The sequence below is a fragment of the Barbus barbus genome (assembly GCF_936440315.1).
Source record: "Barbus barbus genome assembly, chromosome: 29".
In the NCBI taxonomy this organism is placed as follows: Eukaryota; Metazoa; Chordata; class Actinopteri; order Cypriniformes; family Cyprinidae; genus Barbus; species Barbus barbus.
The window spans coordinates 8,743,369-8,767,866 of NC_136757.1; the positions used below are offsets into that span (position 1 = coordinate 8,743,369).

Consider the following 24,498-nt stretch of genomic DNA (forward strand, 5'->3'; position numbering starts at 1 on the left):
ATTCAAAACCAGTTCAGAAATGTCCCATTATCTGCACTCATTAAAACTAAATATTTCTTTATTTTTCAGCCTCCAGTTCCACTCCTGGTCCTCAGAGGAGAAGAGCGTACAGAGTCACAGACTGTCTCGACCCCTCTCTCAGGTAGAATCACTCTCACAACTCTTTTAATATAAACCTGAAGAACAAATAACAGATCTGAACCAATAAAGCGTCCATGAAATGATTTGACAGGGGTTCTTTTGTGTTGATGTATGACCTATTGAAACAGAAGTCAGGGCGGCACAGTCTGAAGAGCTTGTTCTTGTTTTAAATAGCAAGTAGCCTTCACACAAATCTGGAGCGCTGATTGCAGGATATCTTTTGTTGTAAAAAAACCAGGTGGTTCTACTTGTCCCGATTTCAATCAGTCATGAAAACGACAATAACACTGTCTTAACCAAACACAATGTGTCTAGATATAACCATTTTTGTCTGAACCTGACACAGCAGGCAAAAACATCCTCATGTTGTGTTTCAGTCATTTTGACACAGAGAGGATTTTGGTTCCATAAAATGCTAGTTAATATTACTGAAGTGTCTATTTACCCTAAGTGCAAATAGCTCGCCTTGTTGACATAGGCTATTACACTAACTCCGCCCACCAAAGTGTGATTGGGGTGGTCAGCACTACAAAAGACGACTGATAAACAACAGTATCAGTGGCGTAAATGGTAAAGTGCGTGCCATAGTCACTTGACGTGATCGACTCGGGTTTGAATCCGCCATTTGTCAAACTCCTTTTTTTTTTTTTTTTTTTCTCCCTTTTCAAATCTTATATCACATCGGTAAGGCATTCATTTTCAATAGAAATGAAGGAAATAATTGAAAAGATGAAAGTAAAGTATCGGGTATTATTAGGGTAGGTGTATGGAGGGTTTTATTGTCCAAATAAGGTGGCATCCATTTAATAATTAAAATTATAATTTACACTTAATACGTTATTGCATACTGTTTTATAATGTACTACAATACTGAGGTGCAGATAATAGCCAACATTTGCAATAAGTTGTATAAAGAGCAGAAAATCCTGTTATTTTAACAGTGTAAATAGAATCTATTGCTATTCGCATCAGTGTTAATTTTGGCAGGTATTTTTGATTTAGACTTAGTCTTTATCTTGAGACGAAAATGCTTAATAGTCACATTTTAGCAGAGGTGGGACAAAGTCATTGTTTTGCAAGTCACAAGTAAGTCTCGAGTCTTTGCATTCAATTCTCAAGTCAAGTCCCGAGTCAAAATAGGCAAGCCCAAGTCGAGTTGCAAGTCCTCAACTTTTAGCTTCAAGTCTTAAGTCATTAGTGCTCTTTGCCCAAATTAGTGTCTCAGTATTAATTACCATATCAAATTTATAGTAATTTATATCAGGAAGTCGGGTAGAATATGCTTTACATAACACGTAACAGAATAGAAAAGATAACATTTCATAGAAATAACAGCTGCAATACTTTGCATGTGTGCATAAGAATATATGCTTCTAGGTGTTATATCTAAGCCAATGAGCCATTATTTGGAACCTCAATGAAACAGATTTAAAAACATGCGAGCAGAAAGAACTGCTTTGAAAAGAACTAGAAGAAATAACTGCTACCATACTTTACATGTGAGAGGAAACCTGCAATATGGATGCAGACAAACTCATGAAGACCATTCTTTATAACTAAGAGTAACAAAGACAATGTTGTACGTTAAATGTTAAGTTTATAATATGCATTGTTGATCGCTAAATTTAGGGGCTATGTGCTACAGGCTGATTTCGAACTCGTGAATTCAATTATTTATCCCGAAAGAAATAAAAATGAAATGAGTGCCTGATGAAGAGGGAGAAAAATTTTGTGTATTTTATAGTTATATATAGACTACAATTCACAAATCATTTTGTGAAAGAAACACTTCTTCAAATTATATTTTAAATGATCATTAGGCCCATTGCCGCTTTTTTTCCCCCTTCAAATTATAGCAAATTTTTTTTAATATGTTTAGCATTTAACAGCAGCGGTCACGGTGATGAGACGAGCACCAGTGATCGCAGCCGCACCTCTCGTTTAATGCCCACTCTGTGTGTCTGCTGGGCTGCGATCAAACGGGCAGGGCAGTGCTTTTCACGAGCGGAGATGGCTACTAGACAAATCGTGTCTTTTTTTTTTTTTCTTTTAAGTTATGATGTTACTCCATTTATACTAGCATATACTGTATATCATATACATATACTCCCTGAACGCAGGCTCTGGCTTATTGCCAGTCAAGCGCAAGCACGCTGCACCTGTCTAGAGTGATAACGACGCTGATCTGATCATAAAGTCTTTCCGAGTCACGGCTCAAGTCCAAGTCAAGTCTCGAGTCATTGCTGTCAAAGTCTAAGTTGAATCTCAAGTCGTCTTTAATTATGTTGAGTCGAGTCAGAGTCTAGTCTCGAGTCATGTGACTCGAGTCCACACCCCTGCATTTTAGTCATTTGAGCCTTTCATAGTTTTAGTCTAGTTTTAGTCGACGAAAAGTCATTGAATTTTTGTCAACTTTTAGTCAAACTGCAGTTATGCAATTTTGGTAGCTATTTTATATGTAGTATTCAAACAAAAATAGTCATCAATTCTTCTCTCTTTAGACCAAATCAATTAAGCTTATGAGAAATTTGAATCAAGGATTGAATTTGGTAAAACTGGAATAAATGTTAAATTTTTGGTAGAGATACAAACTAAACACATTTTTCAGATACAGTAGGTTTACTTAACAAGTATACATGTATTTAACATCTTTTGTTGGTTAACATTGATGACACAGATAATTAGGAATGCTGTCCATTTAAGACGGAAGGTATGCATGTAATACTGACACACATTCAGTTTTCACCCAACTGTTTATGCTCACTTAAACCATAACCGACTGTATTTACGTGAGATACGCTGACTCTACACAATAGACATTGGACTGCTGTGTGTGTATTTGAGCGCTGAGAACTGATCGCGCGCTGTATGAGAACTGAAGAAGTGGAGCATGCACGAGAGAGCACTTATATCAGCGCGATTCTGCATATCCCGCAATCAACTAACTTTAAGTTCATCGACAACTAATTGTGACTCCTGGGAAAAACGGGATGTCTGGTCACCCACTCCCTAACCCTTCGGGTGCTGAGGCCATTGTTTAAGATCGCTAGTTCACATTTTGGTAGCCTATCCGTCCACTGCAAACGCACCTTATCCAATGACAGAGACGCACATTTTGAAAGACAAGACAGTTAACTTAGCCTATAGGATGTATTTTGAATGTCCGGTAGTCCTCAAATAACATTTTAGTGCTGTATCGTCTTAACGAATACGCTGCATAAATTTTGTCATAGTTTTTATCATCAGATATTAGTTTTAGCTCGTTAACGTCTTGTCTAAGTCACAGAAAAAAGGTTAGTTGACGAATATTTTTAGTCTTTGTCGACGAAATTAACACTGATTCGCATGTAAATAGGATCGATCACTAAGAAAATGCAATTTTCACTTAGTGTAAATAACATCTATTGATAATATAGCATAAGGAGAGATTCACAAGTAATTTTTTTAAATGCCAGTCAATTTTGACCAGGAAAACCAAATTGGTTAAAGGACTTCAAGCACAGGACAAGGGTTAAGGATATAGTGCATCTTTTAAGCCTTAAATTTTTTTGGATCAGATGTCTTGTACTATTAATGTATGTTTTATAAGCCAGTAGCATTTATTATTAATGACGATGGGACGTTCTCATTCTGAAAACGTTTTTATTTTTTTGTGCTCAAAAATGTGCTCATACAAATAAGTACAAAATACTTGTTAATATTTTTGGTCAGTTCAGAAGGAAGATAAGTTGTAATTGTATGAGACTGCTTAAAGTTTATTTTTCAGTGTGTGTTTAGTTTTCATACTCCATGTGATCAGTGCTGAATATATAACAGGTTGTCAAAAACGAGCAAGTGAAGTTGGAGAGATGAGGTCTGGCAAGTCTCAGTTTTGGTGGGATCTGCAGCAGAACATTGATATTAGTTCTGACTAAGGCATCTGAGGAGCTTCCATGTGTGTTCATGTTCCTAGTACATGCTACATTGGGTCTTCTCACGGACGACGATTGCTTTGCTCTGCTCCTGAGATGTGGCTCATAAATCCTTTAGTCTCTGCTTATATATGACTTCATGGGAAAAGAAGGTTTTCAGTGGCACAAATGAACTGTGATGCCTCTTCGCAACGAGCTTCAGGATTGCACTCTCAGGAAATGAGATTATGATTTCCCTCCGTTAATACCGTTCGCAATAAAAGGGTTAGCATTTCCAATATTTTCATAGCGGGCGGTGAGTACATAAACTTTGAAAAGGTCACCTCGCCATGCTGATGCTCATGGGAGTGCAACCTGGAAGTGGTTAATTTAACAGTTAACGGTCATTGAAACAGTGTGGTTGACCTTTCTTGTAGCTTCATTTAACTTTGGGATATCAGCATCATTTTAGCGCGCTGCCTACGAGATCTTCATTATTATGAGTTATGTACTTATTAGTGCTGCTCTGCTATTCTCCGCTGACTCTGTAGCATCTTGGGGGAAAAAATGGAAGAACAGGCAATAATCTGAAGGGAAAGCGCTCCAGATTCTGTCCCAAAAGCTAAAATTGAGCAGATGAAGTTGTGGGAAAGTTATTTAGTAATGGTCTCAGTCCCACAGAAGTTTCTACAAGGCAGATGTCAGAGCAGGAAAAAACGGACAGGACCTTTGATGGCTGAAGACATTCCAGTCATTTTATCAGTGCTGTGGATGTTAAACACACATTCATGACACAGTTTATTAAACTCAATAACATCCCAATTCCCCTGTCAGAAATGCTCGGTCCTTTTAAAGACCAATGTTCGAATGCTTCTGAACGAAGCTCATGGGAGGTCTGGGAGAAGTCAGAGATGATAGTGGCACTGAGCACTGGCATTTGTCAACAAAAATTCTTATTTTATTTGTCTTGTTTGATTTTTGTTTGCTTTTTGCTTTGTTTTGGAATGTTTTGTTTTATTTTTATTTTTTGGCTTGTTTTTGTTTTATTCCTTTCTCACTTTTTTTGTATTGTCTTGTTTGTTTTGTCTTTTGTTTGTTGTATTGTTTGATTTTTTTTTTTTGTTTGTTTTTGTTTCTTGTCTGTTTTTTTTATTTTGTCCTAGTTTGTTGCTTGTGGTGTTTTTGTCTTATTTATCTTGTTTGCTTTTTGTTGTTTTGTTTATTGTCTTGTTTGCGATTTTGTCTTTTTTTTTTTTCTTTTTTTTTGTAATGTGGTGTTTGTTGTTTTTAGGTTTTTGTTTTATTCTTTTGACTCTTTTCTTGTGTCCCAGTCTTGTGGTTCTTTTTTTTTTTTTCTCGTGTTTTGGGGCTTGTTTTTTTCTTATGTGATGCATTTTATTTTTTTATTAAAAACTTTAATGGCAGTGGGAGCAAAACATTGATTTGGAAACAAAAGGCATTCCTTTTTTAGTTTGTAGTTTGTGCTTTTTTCAGTGTGAAATTCTTTTTGTACTATTTTTCATGAATATGGGATGTTTATCTCAGAGTTCAGACCACATTATATGACAAAATAATTGCAATATGATTTTTGTTGGCCCTATTGTACAGCCCTAATCATACATTCTCTCACAGACATCCCACCAGTGTACGTGTGCGTACAAGGAGAGTGTGGTGTAGACAGAGCCATAGCAATCATGTTCAAGACACCCTACTTGCATGCCACTTTTAAAATATGAAATATCTCAGACATTATTTTGACCCGCAGACATCCAGTTTTTGGCCTCAATAAATCTGAGGCAACCACCAAGTTAACCCTATTAATTTACTGCCGACACCAATCCAGTCCAAATTAGGGTCGTCACCTTCTGTTCTCAATCTCTCTCCGCACAATCAAAACATTTTCTTCATTCTTTATTCTTTCTCAGGCTCTCTCTACTAACATGTATGTTACTAGGGTTCAGCAGCATCTGTTTTTAGATTGTTTCGCTACAGCGTACGATTTTAGTGCAGGGATGAAAGGCTGGAGTTAGCCATGCCAAACAATGGATTAGATATATAAGGGAAAGTTCTGGATTAAATGATGCTGAAAGGCAGGAACAAGGAAGCAGCCAATGAGGTGTAGCAGTAGGGTTGATTTGCTGCCACGTCTGTGGTCAGAAACACTGGACACACAAACATACACATAAACAGTCGGCTTGCTCTTTACTGTCAGTGGCCTCAGAGTCTTTTATGTTTGTCTGTCATGAGGGTCTGTTATGGGGGACTCTGGTATAATTGTGGTATTTTTTTTTAGATTCCAGAAAGCACTTTGGTGCCAGAGAGGGTTAGGATCTTTCCCTCACATATTTCTGCTGGAATTTTAAGATCCGTTCAAGCTCTCGCCTCGTTTTTCATCCTCAAACTGGAATCCCTTCAGTCCTGCTCCTTCCTCTCTTCTTCTTCTTCAGGGAACGCTTGCATTCTTTTACTCTTAGTTGTCTCCAGCACTTAACATAGTGTCTTGGCATGATGTCATCTTAAGGATGTGCGTGTGTATGTGTGGTGCCCTTTCCGACAGCTTCCACACATTATTTTGGAATTGTGTGGCATGATTGCTGGAATGATTGCTCCTTTTTGTGTGGTTTAGCTATAGAAAACACATTGTGCTTTGGAAAGCACAATGTGTTTTCAAAAATTTGTTTTCTTTCTCTGCATTTACAAGTACATGCATGTTCCCAGAACTCATCGGGTGTTGTATGGAGCCTGACAAACTACAAGCTAAATTCTACAGTCCTGCTACAGTACCTTTCTATGAAAGATAATATTTGTAACCAAAGACTTGTTGAATTCAAAAAAAGAAAAGGAAATGTTTAGACATGTGTTTAAATACATATGCAGATGTATTTAAATGCATTAAAGTGACTGGATCAAACTAAAGTACAGTAAATACTGTAGGGCAGTGGTTCCTAACCACGTTCCTGGAGGCCCCCCGACACTGCACATTTTGCATCTCTCCTTTGTCTGACACACCCATTTCAGGTCTTGGAGTCTCTACTAATGAGCTGATGATCTGAATCAGGGGAGTTTGATTAAGGAGACATGGAAAACATGCAGTTTTGGGAGGCCTCCAGGATCGTGGTTGGGAACCACTGTTTTAGGGGGTAAGAACATGCAAATGAATTTTTAAAAATTTATAAACATTACTATAAATTTTCAATATTTAAGTTTTCTCCAAAAGTGGATGGAACATCATGCTAAAATTCTGGCAGTAACAACGTATAGGTTTAGTCAGTAATTTAATAAAAAATTATTTGATTTTGGTATACAATTAGAGACTATTGTTGGATTTCATTTATGTAGCCACTAATACAAATTTCTGAAAGTACTAAAAGAATGGTAACTGAACCATTAAGGAATTGAAATCCTTAGGTTTATGGATGCGTAATATATCATGCCATTTAAGTTATCAACCAATATTGAGCCTTTTCACATTTTCAGTGTTCTAAGAAGCCGAAGTCGTCATAGTTGTGTTAACTTCAATCATGGTGAACAGAAACTACAACAAATGTAACTTAACTTTCCCGTATACCTCCAATAGCAAATGACAGAAAATCCAAGGAAAACTTTCTCTGACTTCACAAAAGAGGAAAAATTATCAAGAGATTGATTGTGTTGGTCAGAGATTTATCATTTAATGCCAAAGTAAGAAAACAATTATGGTGTTAAAAAATAACTTTATGGGCCCTATTTTAACGATCAAAGCGCATGGTCTAAAGCGCATGGCGCAGGTGCACGTAGGCCGTGTTCGAATCTACTTTTGCTAGTTTAACGATGGGAAAGACGGTCGGTGCGCATGGTCTAAAAGGGTTGTCACTATTCTCTTAATGAGTAATGGGTGTGTTTTGGGCATAATGTACAATAAAAACCAATCAGAGTCTCATCTACCATTCCCTTTAAGAGCCAGTTGCGCTTGATTTTGTGATGCTTGAATTCACTTGTTTACTTTAAACTGTCACACTACTGAGAAACTTAGGTTGGTAGTGTATCTATTTTTAGTTAGTTGCTCCATAACACCGTGTGTCACATTCATACTTATGTATACACGCATCTATACACCCGTTGTGCCTGGCGCAGGGGGTCTTTTTCCTCTAATGGTCCTCTGTGATCTTTGTAAAGTGTGGTTCAGGTAGAGGTATAGTCTCCAGAGAGTGAGCTAAGAGAGGAAAAGATAGCAGGAATATCCATTAGTCCTGCTTCAGGGGGTGTAGGGTATCCTGGGAAAAGTGGCGTGTACAATAGAAGCTCTGATGCAGAGCGTTCGAGGTGTGTGGTGTTGGTTTTCTCGCCCTTCTGAGGCACAGGCCCGTCCTTGTGTGGCTGAGCCTGGTGGAGATGGGCTGAGGAGGGCTTATTCATCCCGCCCGCTGTCTCTGATTTTCACTCTCTCTCTTTTGCCTTTCCACACTGCTCGGTTTGGTCAGACCCTCCACTCCTCCCTCCTCACGTCCTGGCAGCCATACAGGCACAGAGACGGCCATTGTACCAGTTTCCTCTCCTCCTCTCTCTTTCCTCTCTTTCCCTCTTCACCTTCTCCATCGTTCTGTGAGAGGGTGATAGACGATGAGAAAGTGACATGAGTGAGACGCATAGAAGAAGGGTTGTAAGGATGGAGGAACTCTGTTCATTTTTCTGTTGAAAGACTGCACAGAGTGCATTTGAATCCACTTCCTGTGCTTGCTGAAAAATGTTTTCCAGGAGCTTGAACATAATAGCTACAGCACTCTTAGGCCCATTTTGTGTATTTATTTTGGCATTTCTATTGCCAGGTTACAGTGTTCACACTGCCCACATGAGCAGAGCGGCGCTGTGTAGCTGTAGTGTTGGTCTGAGTTTTGGACTAAATGTTGAAAATACTCAAACTTCATCATTTTCAAAATAAGCTTAAAATACATGTGAAGTACATTATTGTTTAAAAAAAAAAAAAAAAAAAGTCTGTTGAGTCTGATGCAAGTGACAGTTACTATTTCTATTCAGTAAATCTGCCTGAATCCATATAATTTAAACAGTTTGTTTCATGTAGACATTTTTTTTTTTAATGTTTTAATGTGTATTTTAATGGGTCACTATAATCATGATGTTTCCAGTGTTTCCACCATTTACTGTGAACGGAGGCGCTCTAAGATGCATGTGCGTAACCTACACGCATGTGAATAATTAAAGCGCATATATTAAACCTGCATTGCATATGTTAATTTAACTTAATCGCAGCATTTGTGAATTCACAGTAGCATTATGCTTTAGGATGATTTAAATGGATTCAATATCATAAATCCTTATAAAATGGTCTAATAATGCTTTTAATGGATTCTCGAACATGGAATGCTCCACTTCCGGTATTTTGTTGGTTACTCGACATGGTCAAAATGCAATCAAGGATTTTTTTTTAAATCGAGTACTTGAATTGAATCGAGGAATCATGACAGCCCCAATTTAAAGTTTAGAGTTCATGTAAACACAACTTTTAATTCAACCGTAATTTTACGAAGCTATGAGAATACTTTTTGTGCGCAAAGAAAACAAAAATAACGACGTTATTCAACAGTTTGCCATCTCTACATCAGCGTAGCGCCATTTTAGAGAATATCCGCTGGATGGAAACTGCGCACACTCTTCTGTGTTAGGTGCTAGGGTGACGCGGAGGAGACAAATTTGAATAGTGTTTTTTTTTTTTCGCACAAAGTATTCTCGTAGCTTTGTAAAATTATGGTTGAACCCCTGATGTCACATGGATTATTTTACTGATCTCCTTGCGACGTTTCTGGACCTTGATCGTGTAAGGACCCTTGCTGTATATGGAGTGTCTGAGAGCTCTCAGATTTCATCAAAAATATCTTAATTTGTGTTCTGAAGATGAACGGAAGTCTTGCGGGTGAGGCCAAACGACATGAGGGTGAGTAATTAATGACAGAATTAGAATTTTTGGGTGAACTATCCCTTTAAGGATTTCAAGTTTACTTTCTGATATAGAATAGAGGAAGTGCTATAAACATTGTAAACATTGGCAAATCTAGTGACTAGTTGTTGTTTGGTCCACATTTTACCATAAAATATAAATCATACGATCAATAAATTGTTGGCTGGTATGTCAAGTACTTTCTACCGTCTCTCCTCAGCCTAACACTTTTCCTAATCTTCCTCGAGCTGTCATTTGGGAATATTCATGTTTACTGCGCACACACAATAAGGAGGAAAACTGTGGGAGGAGAGGAGCGTGTTCAGTCCATTAGGGATATGCCCATGGTGATCGTGCCGCTCTTGGGAGAGGGATGTGCAGCCAAACCTAAGAGTGGCTTTGGCAACGGATCACTGCTTCCACCATTGCTATTAGTGCCCAATCGCCCAGCTGGGTTGCCTGTGACGACCGTTTTGTGGTTGCTGAGGGTTGCCATAATGGCAGGCCTCATCCTGTGAAAGGACTTAAGAGTTCAGATATAAATAAGTAATGCAGCAAGCTGGTACCTGTGCATAAACTGCGTTTAGGAAGATGCTCTCAAACTGCTTTCCAAGCTGCAAGCTAATTTACTATGGCTAAAAATGGATATAGTTATGTTCAGAAATAGCAGCAATATAAGATACTGTATAAAGAAAAGTTTTAACTAACTTCACTGAAGTTGTCTAATCTTAGTATCCTTTTAAATATATGCATCAGTGATATTATTAAGATCAGAGCCAGTACTTATACTCTTAAAAATAAAGTTTCTTTATTGGCATTGTTCCGTAAAGAACCCTTAACATCCATGGAATCATTAGGTCCTATACACTCTTAAAAATAAAGCTTCCAAAAGGGAGTTTTCACAGCGATGTAGAAAACTCGCACACCAGATGAGAAGCATCACACTGCTCCACATCTTCAAAATTCGAACAGGCTGTTTAACATGAGTGCACAGATGTGGCATTTAATGCGTATTTTTTCACGCGGCAGTCTGCAGTTCGCCACGTGTGATCACGGAGCTCCCGGTGTACACCCACTGCAAGTAAGCCCCGCCCCCCTTAGTTACTGTTGCTCCCTCGGACAAACAAACGGAGTTGCTCAGTGTCTTAAAATGACAGCTGCAGTGTGAAAACCTTGTCCCATGATGTCCCAAAGGCCACCAAATGGGAATTCAATATTCCATGGAGGATTTATAAAATACGGTGGGTAACTCGAAGTGAGGGTTTACAGATCTCAATGCAAGCGGGAGAAGTCTCATATTATGGTCGATCATCACGATCGCGGATGACAACATGCAGGATCAACACTGTTCATGTATCCCAGGGTACGATTAAATTAATCTATATTTAACCGGTTTAATATGGAGAGGCACACTGAAATTTAGTTTGTGTTTTTGACCTACACTGTGCAAGACTTGAGAACAGTCCGCTATTTAGGTTTGTACATTAGCATGGACTCACTAACTTTAACGTTAGCTAGTTTTAGCCAGAGATACCTTGCTAAAGCACAAGATAACATTAACATATTGCTTGAGCAGATGAAAATTGTAACTTAATGAGTGTATGACAACCAGAAAATGAACTTTTTTGTCTTCATTTGTATTGGGGTTGAATACTTAGGTTTTGTTTGGATTCAGGAAATTGAATTAAATTATATTGCCCATCCTCTCAGTATACCTGGAATCAGTGTTACAAGTACTGCAGGCACATCGTTTTTTCATTTTTGAAGCATAAACCTCATAAAACCGTTGCGAGCTTTGGATCTTCCAATGTTTCTCTTTGGCACTGAAACCTAAAGATGTCCGAGTTCCGCTCCCCGTGCAACTGATACTCGACTGCCATTGGCTAGTCTGTGTTCGAGGGGAGGGGCTTACCAATAGGTCAATTGGCGACTGTCTGTGGCAACACAGAATTCCATTCAAAATCATGCTGTGCCATTCACATTATTTTTATTTTTTTGTTAATGGACATAATGGCTTCATCCTAGGCTGGAAGATTGTGTGTTGTGTATCTTTCAACACGCTTGTCTTGTCTATGGCTCTAATAAAGTTTGTATGCTTTATGTAGAGAGATATAATAATATAGATCATGGTTTCTCTTTCCATTTGCTCTGTTTTGTTAAACACCGTACTTTAAAACTCTTCAATGCAACTTTGTTCATTCTTGAAGTGAACTTTTGCATGTTTGATTAGATTAACTAGTTTTGACTGCTGTCTTAAACTAAACTCAACGCATATGGTGTGTGACCGCCTTTAGTGTAAAGAACATTTTAATAATCTAAAGAAACGTTTTTTTTCACTGTAAAGAACCTTTAGTCTTCCATGTATGTTGAAGGTTTTTCATGGGACCATAGATGCCAAGAACCTTACTTTTAAGAGTGTGAGAACTTTTTATACTAAATACAACTGATAAAACTTGAAAACACACATCAATAAATAAGTTAAAAGTAGTGATAAACAACATGTTCATTGTTTAACTAAATGTAATATCAATAAATTGCTCAAAGACCTAAATAAATTTTCTTATGCCCAAATAGCTTTAAAGGGGGTCATCGGATGCAAAATTCACTTCAAGTTGTTTGAACACGAATGTGTGTTGGAAGTGTGTGTGTACACATCCATTCTATGATAAAAATCCACCCAGTGTTTTTTTTTTTTTTTTAAATCCCATTTCTCAAATCAGGCTGTTCTGAGATTCCTGTCAGAATGACGTAGTTCTGTACAGGTCCACACCCCCCCAACGATAGTTGATTGACAAGACTGTCTTAACTTAGTCCCGCCCTGAATGAGCTGAGAGCTGTCCGCCTCCGTGCAGGGGAAGACAAGAGGTCTCTGATTAAGCGATTGAGGCGTTTTGTTGTTGTATGTAATAATGAATAAAGCAGTCATCATTTACTGAAGAAGCAGAGGATTACTGTTACTTTCACTTTGAAGTGAATGCGCCGATCCGCAATCTGCCTAAATGTGTCTGTTCGCGCAAATCATTCGTGATACAGCTTCATCTACAGAAGAAGTGGGTATAACGGTTTTTTATGAATCTTTGCAAATCGCCTTTCCTAATAATGTGCTAGCTAGCCAGTTTCGCGGCTAAAGTAAACAGTACTGCTCGTCACTCCACAGAAGAGAGGGGCAGAGTCAGCCGAGCGCATGAGCATTTAAAGGGACATGCACTAAAAAACGGCTTGATTAAAAAATTTTGACAGGTTAAAGGTGTTTTTTATACTACCATTGAGAAATTTTAACCAAAGTATGTTATAGACTTTTCATTAACCGTAAAGAATCATATCAACTTGTGTAAACTGGGCATCCGATGACCGCTTTAAAAAATTTCAAAATGGTAATTGCCTCTTTTATTTAGAAGCGGGACTTAATCTGCCATATTACATGCTTGTTGTGGAGTGAGGGGAACTAAAATACATGTATATAGTCTTTAATGTTAGTAAATGTTTTGTTTTATTTAGTATTTTCCATTTTTTTAAAATAAAATATCACTTGTTGATGTCACTTATCTGTGTATTTTTCCCCTCGACAATGCAGTTTTGATTTGGAGCAACTTAGATGCGACTTATTTTATAAAATACGGTGCGAATGAAAGTATAAAAAAATCAGAGGAATATTATGGAAAAGGGATGTTTACTTTCATATCACACTCATTTCCTCATTTATTTTCACTCAGTGTGGTTCAGTGGCAGAATGCTGGCATGCTCATTTTATTTTATCTCTCTGTTCTTCCCCCATCTCTCAATAAGTTGAGCTGGGTGGAGCAGCCTTGCTCTTATAAATGTGTGCTCTCCTCTATTTAGTGCTTGGTGATGGCAGACCATCCACCGTGTTTGCGTGTGCATGCGTGTTTGTGCATGCTGGAGTTCACTCTCTCGGGGGTGTGGCTCACTGGAGTGCTCGCTTGCGGTCTCTGCCTCAGAACACAAATAAAGGCTTGGCTCTTAGCGGACGGCCCATCAGTTGCTGTTCCAGCCTCAAAACAAGTCTTTTTCCCGTCAGCTTCCTCTCTTTCTTAGACTGCTCCTCGATTTAAGATTTAAGAAGATTTGCTCTTCCAGAACACAGACTAAAATCCTTTTTGGCTTGGTTTGTCTTCCCCTCCCACCTCTCTTCCTTTTTCTCACTTCCTCAAATGCTCCAGAGGGACAAAGTGCTATTTCAGGTTGGACTTAAAAACATGGGGGCTCTGTGTTGAAATTAGCAAGTGTGTTAGACACTAATAGTTAATTGCTATTGATAATTAATTATAGAGGTGTATCACCATATCAGTCACTGTACCTTCCCATGGCAACTGATCTTAAAAGACCCAAACCTGCCAGGGTTAATGGAGCAGCTTTTGCCTGTACAGAAATGCGGCCTGTTGATTTTTATTGCAGTTTTACTGAATAGATCCGAATAAACATTGATAAAACAGAAGTGGAAACATTTCACAAGGTGTCAGGGTAACCAAGAGTCTTGTTCTTGCTCACATCAGACTCCAACTATTATTCAACAAAAAGGAAATTTTAAAGAGGCACATCACCAAAAAAATGTAATCAAAGTCACTGACATTCACTTGGGTTTCAAACCTCTTTCTTCTTTTTCTGGGAAAACATCAGGCCTCAACTTATGGCACTTTTTAATTGTGTGTAATTTATAAAGCCAAAAGTATATGATTGCTTACAGACAGTCTGCATTACGTAATTTCTGGCAAAAGAACGGTCTAAAATGTTGCCACACACCATCCATGTACACGCAGACAACACTTGGTCCACTAGGTAGTGTGCACATCCAACACATCCATCTACATTCATGGTCAATACACTCAACACTCAACTACTGTACGTTAGAAACAAAATTGGCTTTGAAAGTTCAGAAATTGTAAATCACAAAGACATGCCATTTTCTTGTAAATAAAACAAAGATTATTTGAGAACATTTTAAACATAGAAAATAAAGTATACTCTCCCTTAATGAAGTTACAATTTTGTCTATTTATGCAAAATGTTTGAGAAGACATTGGATTATGGTTTTAATAAAAAAAAATAAAAAAGCGGTCTTCAGTCAAAATGACAAAGTGATTATAATGACAAAAAACATCATCAGTAACTCTTAATCAGAATGAAATAAAACCAAGGAAAAAGATTCAGTGCTTGGAAAAATAAGTATCTGTGATGTTAACCCATAAGGCCCACATGACTACGTCCTTAGAAATGGTTAATATGGCAGTGAATGTTCTGAAGGAAAGAAGAGGTAGAGAGACCCAAACAGCAACATAAAGACTCAGAAAGAAAGTGATACCGAGACCAGAAGCAGAGAACACGAGACACTGTTCATCCAGGTGGCTCCTATCAAGCAGTGGTTTATAAAGCTCACTAATTACTCCATAAACTCCATCTTCTCTGTCAGGCAGCAGGGCTGACAATGGTTTAGATGGAGATCATTATCTCTATTAACATGAGTGATACAGAGCCTCTCTCAGCCGACGGGCCAGACTCTCAGCTTTAATTCAGTGACTTGATGTTTTTCTTCAGTCATTTCTTTCCTTTTCATCCTTCATGCTGTAGTAGACCACACATCAGGTCTTGCCTCTGTTTGGACACATGCCCTCTTTTCACTGGGATAATGGTGAATTACCATGTATATCGTTCAAAATGTGTATTATTTCAACCTTCGGGACCATTTCAGGTCCCTCTGTTCTAAATGTACACACTTTAATGTACATGTCACGACACTGAACTGACATTTAACATGCTTCAAGCTTCTATGACTTGCGTGTGAAGCATTTCATACATGAAAGAGTCCTTAAAACAAGACACATGGCTGGAAAAAAGATGAACTCCCCATTTGAGAGGACAGTCAAACATGGTAAGTAGCGGCGACTGTCACTCAGTTTACTGCTTTCTGGGGATTCAAATGGAGATGGGGGTTTTGGGCTGTAATAATCTTCATGATGAGGTTCACAGCTTTAACAAGGTCTTAATGAATACCAGATGCCTAATGAGTTTGATTCCCGGATACAGTTGGACCGCTTTCACACTCTTCATTAGAGCAGAAGTGTGTGCTCGTATTGTCCAGCATGCTATGCACTCTGAGGCTACTTTATTAGGTAGCGCTGGTTACGACCACCGTGTGCACAAGAACAACCTGAATTCCTTGTGGCGTTCTCAAGAGGAGTTGAAAATATGCCCTTGGCATTGTTCTCCTGATTTTTTTTCTGTGTAACAGTTTCTGGCCACACGAACGTAAACGTCCTGGTTCACCTCGTTTACAGCATGACGCTATAGTCTGCTGGCGGTATTTATTTCTGAATGTGTAGACTGTAAAACATGCTTCACATTTGGGAAAAACTTAGCTTACAGAGTGGTCTATGTTTTGAGTGTTTTGAACCCTACGCTTAATTCGGCACCTAATGTTGAACATCATATCCGTCACATTTAACTCTGGTTAAAATTTGTCCAGGTCTGCACAGGCTCACTTTTCTTGTACCAAAACCCCTCAATCTTTGATTCTTAATGTAAAATGACAGTTATAAAAGTCATATTTTAAATGGGTCATCGGATGCAAAATTCACTTTTCAAGTTGTTTGAACATAAATCTGTGTTGGAAAGTGTGTGTACGCATCCATCCTATAATTATAAAAATCCACCCAGTGTTTTAAAAAAAAAAATCCCTATTTTAAAATCCCCTTTCTCAGACCAGGCTGTTCTGAGGTTCCTGTCAGAATGTCGTAGTTGTGTACAGACTCCTCCCACGAGAGTTGATTGACAAGTCCGTCTTACCTTAGACCCGCCCTGAGTGAGCTGAGAGCTGTCCGCCATTGTGTCGACTCCTGTGCAGGGGAAGACGAGATGTCTCAGATTAAGTGATTGAAGAGTTTAGTTGAGAGATGTAATAACGAATATAGCAGTTGTCATCTGAGCCGCTGAAGACGCAGAGGATTTACGTTACTTTCGCTTTGAAGTGAATGTGCCGATCCCCGATCTACATAAATGCATCTATGTTCGCACGAATAATTTGTGATCCAGCTTTATCTACAGAAGTGAATATAAGGGTTTTTATGAATCTTTGCAAATCGCCTTTCCTAATAATGTGCTAGTTAGCCAGTTTCACGGCTGAAGTTTAGTTTGCTCCATAGATATACCTAGATGCCTCATTATCAACTGTTTCTATGGGATGTGATACGTAAGCCATCCGCCATTTTTGGAATAGTCTGCGAATCTTTGAGGGCATTAACACTGTGCGTGTACAACAGCAAGTTATAGCTTGTATATCTTTGAATATGCATTGATTATTACAGTGAATGTGAGATGGCTGACGCGTCAACGTATCTGGAGCGGTTGAATAGGGAATCTACACACATCTATGGTCTGCTCGTCACTCCACAGTCAGCAGAGCTCACTAGCATTTAAAGCAACATGATCTAGATCAGCATGCTGAAAACAGAGCTGATTTTGACAGGGTAAAGGTGTTTTTTACACTACCATTGAGAAATTTTAACCAAAGTATGTTATAGACTTTTCATTAAGACCCTAAAATATCATATCAACTTGTGCAAAATGGGCATCCGATGACCCCTTTAAATATATAGGTCACATTGTATTTTAATGTGTCCTTGTTACACCCTGCCCATGGAGTTTTAAGATTTTATCAACTATATTTTTTTCAAGGTCTAGAAGTCACGCTTTTAAAATTAGGCTTTCTCTAAGTTTATTTTAATATTTTTGTCCCCCCCTGCATTCTCAGAAAAAAAGGTACAAAACCTGGGGTGGTACATTTTCATAAGATACACTAATATGTACCATATGTGTACATAGAGCTTTCCTGTAGCCCAAATAGTAGAGCATGGCGCTAGCAACGCCAAGGTCATGGGTTCGACTCCCAGGGAAAGCTAGAGCTGATCAATTGTTAAAACTGTAACTTGAATGCAATGTAAGTCGCTTTGGATAAAAGCGTCTGCTAAATGCATAAAATGTAAATGTGTACCTTTTGAAGGTACTAAAATGGACGCCTTGAGTACAAAGGTGTACATTTCGAAAAGTGAAATAGACCGATCTAGAGACTTTATCTATTTTTTTTACTGGACATATATGTTTTTTGAAAACACATTACAAGCTCAATGAAAGTGTTACATCAGGATGATTTGAGGACACAATCAAATATAATAAATTTCCAGAAGAAGTGTATCAATGAAATGACCAGGAAATCTCATAGCTCCCATTTTCCCATCTGTTTTGACCAGTGATTTATGAATATATTTTTTTTCCCTGCTAATCATTGCCAGTAGAGGATATTCCCGTTCCCACAGCGAGCACTGATTAACAAACGCTGAAATCCTCTTTATATCAGGATAAGTTTCTCCATTCATCTTGTGGTGATCTTTCTTTGAGGTAAACGAATGTTACTTGCAGCCGGTGGTGATGTCATGGTCTCAAAGGCCTTGTTTTCCTCATTTTCATGTTTTTCAGATCAGTGTGATGCAGCTTAGGGTTAAAGATCTGGACGGGTGAACCAAAGTCTGTAGGATCAAACCTAAGAGCTTTTATGAAACACCCACCATGCATTGCTTCAATCAAACCATTCAATATTTCAAAATGAAAAATGCTGACTACATCATCTACCAATCATTATCACAGCAAGAGATCTTCTCTTCCTAGACTGAACTCTCTACATATCCACAAAGCTCTGCTGAAGGTTTGGCTGCAGCAAGCACATTGGACACTGGTGCTCAGTGTTTATTTTTCCCCCTGCATGTGTTGCGCTGCGTCCTCTGATACAAATTCATGCCATATGCACCACACCAAAATGAATCCTGCGACGAGAAGCCCCACACTGAATTGTTATGGCTTGCATGTGGGAGGGAGTCATCATGCACATGTGTGTGCCACGAGGGTGCTAAATCAAAATCCATGGCACCGTGAGTGCGGTTTTTACATTATTATCCTAAACAAACCCGTGGCACATCGCTGTGAAAAAAAAACTCACACAGTGAGTAGCTTTGGGTAATGAAACCATCACAGGCAATTGTGTGCACATTTTTGAATGGAAAAAGCAGAGACTGTATAAGGACGAAGAGATGGACCACTCACAGAAAAATAAGAGAACTTGTAAACTCAATATAGCACCTGTATGCAAGTAAGTCCCACCTTTCAGTTAAAAAAAAGAGCCAAACATCTTTTTCATGGCGACAAGGCCTGTCCTTTTGTCCCCTAAAATTCTTAGGCACGTTATCTAGACAAGCCTTAAATGTTTTATGAAATAAATGGACAGACAAAAGGAAGGAAAAAATAGAAATAAAAAAATATTGAATTTGGTATGAAAATGTAATGTAAATCAGTGGTGTTCTGAAATGAGGAGGCAAAGTCCTCACCGTTTATTATAAAATATAATATAAAATGTGTAAAAAAGTTTATTTTTACTTTAACAATGTAATCAGTATTCTATTTATATATGTATATATGTATGTATGTATGTGTGCTGTCAATCGATTAAAAAAAACAACGAATTAATCGCGATTAATCCCACCTAACATTATAGTTTTTAAATATACTTTTATATTGCAACTTTGTCTCTACATTGAAGCTCCCATGATGCACTGCTGATAGCAGGACTAATTGAAGCCGATTTAAAAAAAAAAAAAAAGGACAAACTCTGCGGCAAGTGCAATCTTATGCTTAAACACGATTTTATCAGAAGAGACATGATATCTTAGTCACTTTCACGCCTACATGTTCTTTAAATTAACATGAAAAAATTGGTATGTATCCATAGTTTTCATCAAAACACTGTATTTACCACAGTTATTTTTAGATATATGGCTATTTTTCTACATTTAAGACATTGGTTACTGTGGTAACGTGGTATTAGACATCAATATAAACAAAAAAATAAACCATAATGAAATAATAACGCAAATTGACATGTTCTTAACCTCAGGGAAAAAAACAACAAAACGCGTAGGGTTTATAGCAGTGGTCCGCAACAATAATATCAATTCACAATAATGACAATTCATGCCAACGGCCCGTAATATAACTGCATATTCAGCAAGAATTCATGTTAAACATATTTAGCTAGCTTGATAGAGAAGGATCACTCAAATCAGAAAGAATGTGAAGGCTGATAGTTCTCAAGGAATCGCTCTCTCAATACAATTATAATCTTTCAGTGCTACTTCTGTGTCCTGTGTGCAGAAATCTGTAAGAAATGCATCGATCTGTAGGTAAAATAACTGATGAAAACTTACTATTTTCATCACAAACAAAATTTGCACTGCAAAAAGCAGCAATTATACCTTTTAAAGCTGACAACCATGTTATTAGCTTGTCATGTGGTAGGAAAAAAGCACACTAGTGTTCCATTTAAGCCAATTTGAAACTCTCCTGTTATTTTATAAAAAATTTTAATACACATTATGAACAGAACTGTGATATTTCAAACACACTGAAATACTTTAGATGAGGAGCAAAGGCAGAGTGGTGTTTCTGGTATCAGTGAGCGAGGAGTGGAGCGGGAGTGGGAAATGGTGAACCCGGAGCAGAGTGATTATTAAATGCTCGGAGCGCGGAGGGGAAATTGTTGATGCTCCACTCCACTCACATACTCAGATCAGACATCGCCACACAAATGTGGCTTTTTTTTTATGACTGTCGCAGGATTTTACACAGAGTAACAGCTCACTACCAGTTACAAAAGACACTGTGTCAGGCAATTCTAGTTGCATTTTTTTATCAATTAATTTCTTAAATTATCCTTTGACTATGTTCTGGCCCGCCATCTAGTATTTATTTTTTTGCCCGATGCCAAACTTAATTGCCGACCCCTGGTTTATAGGTTCCCATTGTCGACTACATGATTTTTGGAAAGTTCTAATTAGTAAAATTATTTGTGCATGACCTTATAAATATTCATGAGCTAAGCGTCAGCGGAGTCGTCACAAGCAGCCAATCTGTGTTCACCACTTTTAAATCTAAAGTGCCGTGCATGGTCTTGTAGATAGTCTGGTGCGTGTGAATGTTTGTGTATGCCCAGTGCTGTCCCAAGGATGTTTAGAGGTCTTGATTACGGTACAGATGAAAGCTAATCAGCCGCAGTGACCTGTGCCAGCCAGAGGTAAGACTTGAGTATGTGTGTGTTTGGGCTTTGAGGAAAAGCCTTTGATTGCACATCAACTTCCTTTCCTTCTCATAAGCTCAGTCCAACACAAACACAGCTTACTTCCACACACACACAGGGCAAGAAGGGAATGCACCCCTTCCCCAGTGAAATAACACTTCACTAACACTATAAATGGTCAAGCACAAAAGCGATTGACCTGTTTGGATTTACACTGCGTTTCATTGGTCACCGGACAGACAAGGTCGATTTCAAGTCAATTAATGGAATGGCAGAAGAAGTTTACCTTCTCTTCCTTTAGCCCCCATGTCTGAGACTGTTTGTTTCTTCCATTTTGCTCTTGTTTGGGTTCGACAGCATTCCTGGCGAGCTTGTCTAGATCTTAACTGCGTGCTGTTGATGGGTACTGCATCTAGATGTTTTGCCAGCTCAGTGAGTTATTGCTGCAGGCCCTGAGCGGCTCATTTGTGTCTAACACTGTGTTTAGGGGGTAATCTTGTCATCTACATCTACCCAAGGCTTGGAAAATTCTTCCTCGTTTCACCAGATCCAAGTTTTTTTTCAGTGTGCAATGGCCTTTAATCTTAAATAAAACAACCCTTCATGAATACACCATGATTTTATATAATAAACACATGAACAGTCTAATGTCCCACCGCAATTTCATAATGAACTGAAACCATTTTTACACTTCTCACAGTAACACAAAAAAATCTCCAATCTTGTGTTTCGCATCAATGCTTTGGCAAAGCATCTGTCAGTCGAAATAAAATTAGAAATCCAAAGGTTTGTCACGAAACTCTAGACAGTGCAGGTTCTAACTAAATCTGACATAATAGCATCATCACATGGTGAAGCTGATTGATGTTTTTAACATTAAAGCGTACACATTTGTCAAAAATCCTGTAGGAAACCCTGGGGAGCGGGAGCAAGTGTGAAATCACCCTAAAACAGTGAACCTCAAATATATTGCAAAATGGTTACAAAAACAGTCCGTAGGGAACGCAGTCAAAATCCAGTGATGGGACACTTCACACATGCCCGCCAATTCATCAAGTTCCAAGATGGCAGCCAAGGCAGTTTATTATTTGAGTGCCAGTGCATGAGGTCTGAGCTTGTTTTTATATAAGATTTTTTTCTCATTTAAGTCTTTTTCTTCTTGAGTGGTTCTCTCAAGAAGAAAAACATCACTTTCAATCTGGGATCTTTGAATGCTATACATTTATTGGATGCCATTGGATTATTTTACATTCGTCACCTGGATCTGTGGTTTGTCTCATTTGTGAGGGATGTTTGAACTTCTAAGTAACTTGTTTCACTTCCTTTGTGCTACATACATGAATGGTATCTAAAAATGCATGTTGTTAACAAGTGTGCTATTGTTTTTTTTTGTTTTGTTTTGTTTTTACCAATTAAACCTAAATTTATCATTTGGCTGATGCCAAAAGTGGGGAGAAATTGTACATTGAAGAGCCAATCGAGGCATCAGAATGGCCTATGAACTCTCTAAAAACCCTCTACATATGTTGTGGCAACTTGCTACAAACCCATTCATAACTGCTTGACAAATGCATAGCAACCCCTTGGCAACCCCTCCAGCATCATGGTGGTGTGTTTTGCCATGGGAATCTGAGCACCACTTCTTTTTTTAACTTGAGTGTTAAATAGTTTGTCCATTTCCTCGTAGCAGTCCTACATCAACACACTGGACTAGTTTACCCTTGGCCTGTGTCGGTTAGTGATGTATTAGCCCTTGGCACTGTCCATGGCCAGAGATTTGTGCCTGGGTGTGTGTGAGGGGAACTCCCTTTCTGAATGCCAGGCTTGTCAGTTTGGGTTAAGAAACGGCAACATAGATTTGCTTGATTTCAAGTAGGCGGACTCATTTGATTTAGGGTAGATTTGGTCAATTGAATATGGTTAACCTGATTGCTAACTAATCACAGATGACGGATTTGAAATTATGTATCAAGGAAGAAATGAACAGATAGGGCTGATGGGGCAATAATATTAAGAATTGGACTGTGTGTGACTGGTGTTTGCACCATGGTGTTAAATATTCAGACTGTTTTAACATGTTTCTGTGATCAAATCCCAATTTCAGTGCGAGTCAGTTTTATTATCTACCTGGTAAAAATTGTAAGTTTGATAATTAAAAAATAAATAAATAAAATAAAATAAAAAATCAGGTGTCCTTGTCCTTTCTCCTTGGACCAAATAAGACTTATGAGTATACACTGAAATTAATAGTCTCAAAAAATTGTTAATGATAAAATCCTGAATAGAAAGCAATACAGTGTGAAAGCATTTCCCAAACTATGGACATACAAATGCAAGTACTTGTGAACTTTTCCATGAAGTTCTTCTGAAAGCCTGGATGCCATCACTGCCATCCAGCACAAGTTTAGGAAACTTTTGTTTGGATCAAGGGAAAATTTGCACTTTCCTCCTTACAAGTTATCCAAATAAACTGATCCATATTTTGCCTCAGAAAAAAGTTGAGAGCAATGAGTGCTTACTCATAAAAACCATAACAATCTTTCAGGAAACATTAAAGGATGTCAGCATTGTGTTCTCCTTCATAAGACTGATAATACCTTGTGTATGACTCCCCTCTAGTGGCCGGATTCTTAACATACACCTTTATGCCTCTCCTTCCCTCCTTTTCTCCTCCTCTTTTTAAAAGAAGTAAGGGTTACACAGTTTGTCATATTAACAAATATTTAGAAGGGGATCATCTCGTACAACTACCTGTCAATTTTTTTTTTCATTGTTTTATATTTACACACACACACACACACACACACACACACACACACACACACACATATATATATATATATATATATATATATATATATATATATATATATATATATATATATATATATATATATACAGTGCCCTCCAAATGTATTGGAACAGTAAGGCCAATTCCTTTTTAGTTTTGCTGTAGACTGTAAACATTTGGGTTTGACATCAAAAGATGAATATGAGATGAGAGATCAGTATTTCAGCTTTTATTAACAGGTATTTTCATCTGGATCTGATACACAACTTAGAAGATAGCACCTTTTGTTTGAACCCACCCATTTTTCATGTTATAAAGTATTGGAACATGTGATTGACAGGTGTGTTTTGTTGCCCTGGTGTGTCCTATTAATTGATTATTCAAACAATAAATAGCACTGAATGTCTGCGCTCAGTTTCAGATCCGTGCAGACTGCATTTATAGTTAGCTAGACGTGTAACAAACATGAAGACCAGAGAGGTGTCTATGGGTGAAAAAGGAGCAATTGTGAAGCTGAGAGAAGATGAAAAATCAAACAATTACACAAACACTGGCAATAGCAAGTACAACCATTTGGAATCTCCTGAGGGAGAAAGAAACCACTGGTGTA

General features: G+C 38.1%; 1 protein-coding gene across 2 annotated transcripts in view; it reads left to right on the top strand.

The window, feature by feature from the left end:
* The window catches only part of LOC306849655 (PDZ and LIM domain protein 2-like), a 74,665-nt gene that overhangs the window by 36,178 nt on the left and 13,989 nt on the right, over positions 1 to 24,498 (top strand). For both annotated transcript variants that reach the window (XM_079384838.1, XM_079384839.1), the window contains exon 6: positions 70 to 142. In XM_079384838.1, coding sequence (XP_079240964.1) covers positions 70 to 142 — 73 coding nt within the window. The remainder of the gene's footprint in view (positions 1 to 69; positions 143 to 24,498) is intronic.